Source organism: Petaurus breviceps, unplaced genomic scaffold (genome assembly GCF_028583685.1).
Source record: "Petaurus breviceps papuanus isolate PSGF00001 unplaced genomic scaffold, PetGlider_PUasm1.0 164, whole genome shotgun sequence".
NCBI classification, from domain to species: Eukaryota; Metazoa; Chordata; class Mammalia; order Diprotodontia; family Petauridae; genus Petaurus; species Petaurus breviceps.
Window position 1 is genome coordinate 12,839,580 of NW_027185735.1, and position 4,184 is coordinate 12,843,763.

A 4,184-nucleotide genomic window follows, 5' to 3' on the forward strand; every position below is an offset into this window, starting at 1 on the left:
TCTATCTATCTATCTATCTATCTATCTATCTATCTATCTATCTATCTATCTATCTATCTATCATCTATCTATCTATCTTTAAGATTCTTCTTGGATTGGGGTTTGAGAGGTATCTGGGCAGATAGTGAGGCAAGTGGGGATATTAACTCATAACTCAACAAATAACAAAACCTAGTAATGCCTGCTATGTGTAATACACTGTGCTAAGTACTAGATGTGTATCCTGACACTACCATACTCACTACCTGGATGAACCAAGCCATTTCACTTATTTGACCTTCTGCTTTCTTATTCATTTTTCTTTTGATTTTTTTAGGGGGGGAGGCAGGCAATTATAGTTAAGTGACTTGCCCAAGGTCACACAGCTAGGAAGTGTTAAGTGTCTGATGTCAGATTTGAACTCAGATCCTCCTGACTCCAGGACCGGTGCTCTATTTACTGAGCCACCTAGTTGTGCCAGCTTTCTTATTCATAAAATGAGAATATCAGATCAGATGGCTTTCTAAGGTCCTTACTAATGCTGAGATTCTATGATTTTACGCATCTTATCAAAGCAGAAGCTAGGAATTTCAGGATTTGGTCCAAATTTCATTGAGTGGGCGATAGCATTGCACATAATTTAAGTGAGACCAAATACAGAGGATGTGGACAATTAAGAGAGTAAGCAACTGAGGAGTCCCAGAGTATTTAAAGGGAGGAGTTGGAGTAATAGGGGAAGATCATGAACCAAGTACTGAAGTTTCCAGGGAGATGGGAGAATATGGACAAAGCATTCTATAGATAATAGCAATAAAAATCTGCACAAGCTGAAGTAAACTTAAAGGGAGGAGAGGTAATTGTTGAGTTGTTTTGTTTTTTTTTTTTTGGCAGACGAAGTGTCTGACAAGAAGTATGCCCAATGTGGATGTGAGATGCATAAAACATTGATGTAGGCTCTCCAGAATGGCCTTGAGAACACTGAAGTTATAGGACTCTGGTTATGGGGTTCATTGAACCACAGTCATGGAGACATACAAATTGATTAACCTGGGGGTTAGCAAATTTGTCATTTTGTGAAAAACTTCAGTGTAAATTTCACGTTACCAATTTTGCTTTGTTTTAAGAGATTTTGCTTTGGATTTGAATCTCCTTTGATTTTACTTTGGTATTAACATCAACATCAATTTACTTTTATCTTGTATTAATCTCAAATTCTGTTTGAGTAAATTTCCACTCTCTGCTTTTTAATGGTATTTTATCTGTTTTTGTTTCTATGATGTGCCTTCAATTTGCATTTCAGCTATCTGGGTTTTTATAGTTTACTCTAGAGTTTTTAAGAGCCTGCCATGCCTTGTCAGTGAAATGAGGTTCAGAGAGCCAGTGTACAGGCTTTGGTTTACCTATCATTAATAATGTTTGAGTAACTATAGCAAGCTTCAAACTTAGTTTTATGTTACAATTGACTTTAGTGTCTAGCACATTGCTCTGTATAAGTAGGTATTTAATTAATGTTGAATGCACTATTTTTTCCTGTAAAAACTAGTCTTTACGTTCTCTCCTTGATGTTTCCCTTGATGTAGCTATGTTCTTATTTCAGTTTTCGCTTTCCATTTATTTCTGCATAGGGTAGATATAAGGGATTAAAAATGCTACAGAAGATAGTGGAAAAAAGAGGAGAAATAAATTATTTGATAAGGCTGAGAGAGGGAAGTCTACGTGTAAATATTTGTTAATGTCTCATCTTTGCTTTTCAGGCATACAGTCCCTGAAAGCAGGGGAAAAGAAGCAAAAGGGAAGGACCGGAGCTGGTATGAGAAAAGTCTTCAAGATGGCAACCCAATTATAGTTTATCTCCATGGTAGTGCAGAAAATAGGTCAGTATCCTGCCCTCAGATAGCATTTTTTGAAATAATTTCAACCTTGGGAAAAATAAGAAGTTACCATTGTTTTAGCTGGTTTCATTTTAAACTCTGTAAGCATATCCTATCACACTACTTCTTCTTGTTTAAATCTGAAGGTATATCATGGGAGATTATTGCATTTTAAGGAAGAGAACAGGGAAAAATCATGGATATGAGAGATTTAGTTCTTACTTGTTGCAAGGAACAAAGAAATGGTCAGTTTGGATTGCAAAGTAGTATTCTGTTTTAAATTTGGGTGTTCTTTTACAGAGGGGGTCCTTATTTGACAGGATGATCCTAATCTTAAAAGGTCATAGTTCATATAAAATGAAAGAACATAATAATAAACTTTTAAGTTAACAAACACTTACTGAGTATCTGTACTATATAGAACAGTAGAAGTTGTTTCATCTTAAGGTCACAGAAAAATCCCATGAGTTTGTTCACAATCCTTTGAGGCCCTTTTGGCAAGATGGAAAAGACATGAATTTTATTTGACTTCATAGAACATTGGACAGAAGAAGATGGTGTCTGAGAAAGTTTGAGGCTTGATGCTGTTATTCCTTTTTAAATTAAAAAAATTACTTTCAGTTCTAAATTTTCTTCTTAAGGCCCCTCTCTGACCCATTGAGAAGGCAAGAAATTTGACACCCATTATACATATTAAGTCACATGAAAGTTACAAATGAGTCATATGATGACAAGAGGGCAATCTAATATTATAAACTGACTTGCACATATATTTCCAAATTCTCATTAAAAAAATCTCTTCTACAGGGCATCGCATCACAGAATTAAGCTTTTGAAGGTATGTTTGGGTAGGCCTCAAGCTATTCTTTTGAGAATTCTTTCTTCTGCTGCCTCCCTCAAATATCCAATTCAGCGACTGGTAACTTCAGAATGATAATTTGTATTACTACTTATCTTGCAAGGGCCATTGGAGCACAGATATATGCCCAAGACATCTATGTGGTTGGAAGCAATGTTACTACCTTTCATTTTCTTTGGAACAGAATAAATATGTGTGTGTGTGTGTGTGTGTGTGTGTGTGTGTGTGTGTTACAAATTGAGGGTTGTTTCATCTTAAGGTCACAGAAGAATCCCATGAGTTAGTTCATCATACTTTGAGTCCCTTTTGGCAAGATGGAAAAGATATGAATTTTATTTGACTTCATAGAATATTGGAAAGAAGAAGATGGTGTCTGAGAAAGTAGGTGCAATTTTCTATATTTCTATAAATGAGATCCTTTGAATTGTATTGTCAGGCATTGGTCTCAGCTCCATTATGCTTCATGAAGCTAAAGTGATGAAATCATCTTCTTCCTCTTTCCTAATATTCCAGATAACCTCAGTTGTTGGGAAATCCCCTAGTTTTATTTCAGTTTAAAAGTATGTCAGGCTTCTGGTTTGTCAGCATCTGACACACAGCTAGGTGGACAAGTTGAGTTAGATATCTAACTTCTCCTGTGTTCTAGTTGGGCAATCTATTTATGGAATTCACTAACTGATTTTTCTACTCAAATTTATTTTCATTTTGTCTAGGAAAAAAATCCGTTGAATGAATAAGCTGCTTTCCAGAACACAAAAAATAAGAAAATCAGTTCCTTGTTATTAAATAAAACTAGGATTTTAAAAATTAACTAGATACAGAAGTAAGACTACAGCATTTTTTTTTACATATAGGAAACACAAAAACCTGAAAGGATAAAGATTTTTTTTCAGAGTTGCGGACTGATTAATGTAAGAACTAGGATTAGCACAGCTCTTAGGTCACTACATCACATACAGCTCTTCACCATCCCACAATTCAGTCAAATTTCTCCTCTCATTCATCTCTAAAGGGCAGTTTAGAAAAGGAACCTGGAAGTGTGCCCTTTAAAACAATGGTTAAGATTTTTCTTAAAATTCCTATCTCATGTGGCATTTATAAGCTTTAAAAAGTACCCTTTTAAGATTAGGGAAAGACAAGAAGTGTCATGAGTCTGAAAATACCATGTGCTTACAAACATAAGGCACAAGGTTTCTTTTGGGAAGGTGTTCAGGAAGCCTGGTAAAAAGCTGATTTATTTCTAGAATTACATAGTCACTTTTGGAGAGATATTTCTGAACTATGGTGTGAGGCCCTTTAAAATCTGCTACTAAGGATCTGCTACTTACTACAGTGTTTCCCCGATAATAAGACCTATCCCAAAAATAAGCCCTCCCCTCACTGTGTAAGATTCCTCTAAAATAAGCCCTCCCCCGAAAATAAGCCCTATTGAGATTGCTACTGTAGTGCAGGGGATCACCTTCACTACAGTAGCA

General features: G+C 35.7%; 1 protein-coding gene and 1 long non-coding RNA gene across 2 annotated transcripts in view; both read left to right on the forward strand.

Moving 5' to 3' along the window:
* Positions 1–4,184, forward strand: part of ABHD12B (abhydrolase domain containing 12B) — a 37,406-nt gene that overhangs the window by 17,730 nt on the left and 15,492 nt on the right. Inside the window, exons 4-5 of the mRNA XM_069082344.1 lie at positions 1,734–1,853; positions 2,658–2,688. Of these exons, the coding sequence (XP_068938445.1) occupies positions 1,734–1,853; positions 2,658–2,688 (151 nt within the window). The remainder of the gene's footprint in view (positions 1–1,733; positions 1,854–2,657; positions 2,689–4,184) is intronic.
* LOC138156866 (uncharacterized) lies at positions 2,695–4,131 on the forward strand. Its single transcript, XR_011167237.1, has 2 exons — positions 2,695–3,090; positions 3,423–4,131. It is a non-coding gene; the product is annotated as an uncharacterized lncRNA (long non-coding RNA).